The following is a 585-nucleotide window of genomic DNA, read 5'->3' on the forward strand; positions in this document are numbered from 1 at the left end:
AAAAAAAAAAAAAAACAACTAATACCATTACTCAAAATGATAAACTATTAAGAAGCTAATAATTAATACTGGTATATTTTTAACCTAGTGGGCATCAATACTGTATAAAATATTAATCAGTCACCATTCTTAGGTGATTAAAATTCTTCAAAAACTATAAAACTGAATCTTTCTATTCATCATTCAAAAAAGGAATTCTTTACACCTTTATTTTATGAAACATGAGAAAATATAAAAAGCACAAAATCTGCAAGTATTTTTCTATATGGTTTTGAGATAGGCCACTGCTGTATAGTCTGAGTCCACAGTACCAGATTACAGGTGTACAACACCATACCTGGATCAAGAAAATGATTCATAGAGTTCCTATTCAATTAGAAAACTAATTAATTATAGAGAAGTATCAACTACATTCAATGCCTTCATGTAAGCAGATACATATTTTGTGGGTGCAAATAAATCTTTATGCTAATGCTATTGAGTACAGAACCATTAAACACAATTCATAGCAGAAAAACAAGGATTTTTTGTAAAATAAGTACCTCCTTAAGTTGTTCTTTTCGAAGTTTATATTCTCTTTTTTGA

The 585-nt window shown here is 28.0% G+C and overlaps 1 protein-coding gene across 1 annotated transcript in view; it reads right to left on the reverse strand.

Moving 5' to 3' along the window:
* Positions 1 to 585, reverse strand: part of Taok1 (TAO kinase 1) — an 88667-nt gene that overhangs the window by 14605 nt on the left and 73477 nt on the right. The window contains exon 17 of the mRNA XM_031354046.1: positions 543 to 578. Coding sequence (XP_031209906.1) covers positions 543 to 578 — 36 coding nt within the window. The remainder of the gene's footprint in view (positions 1 to 542; positions 579 to 585) is intronic.

Source organism: Mastomys coucha, unplaced genomic scaffold (assembly GCF_008632895.1).
Source record: "Mastomys coucha isolate ucsf_1 unplaced genomic scaffold, UCSF_Mcou_1 pScaffold5, whole genome shotgun sequence".
Taxonomy (NCBI): Eukaryota; Metazoa; Chordata; class Mammalia; order Rodentia; family Muridae; genus Mastomys; species Mastomys coucha.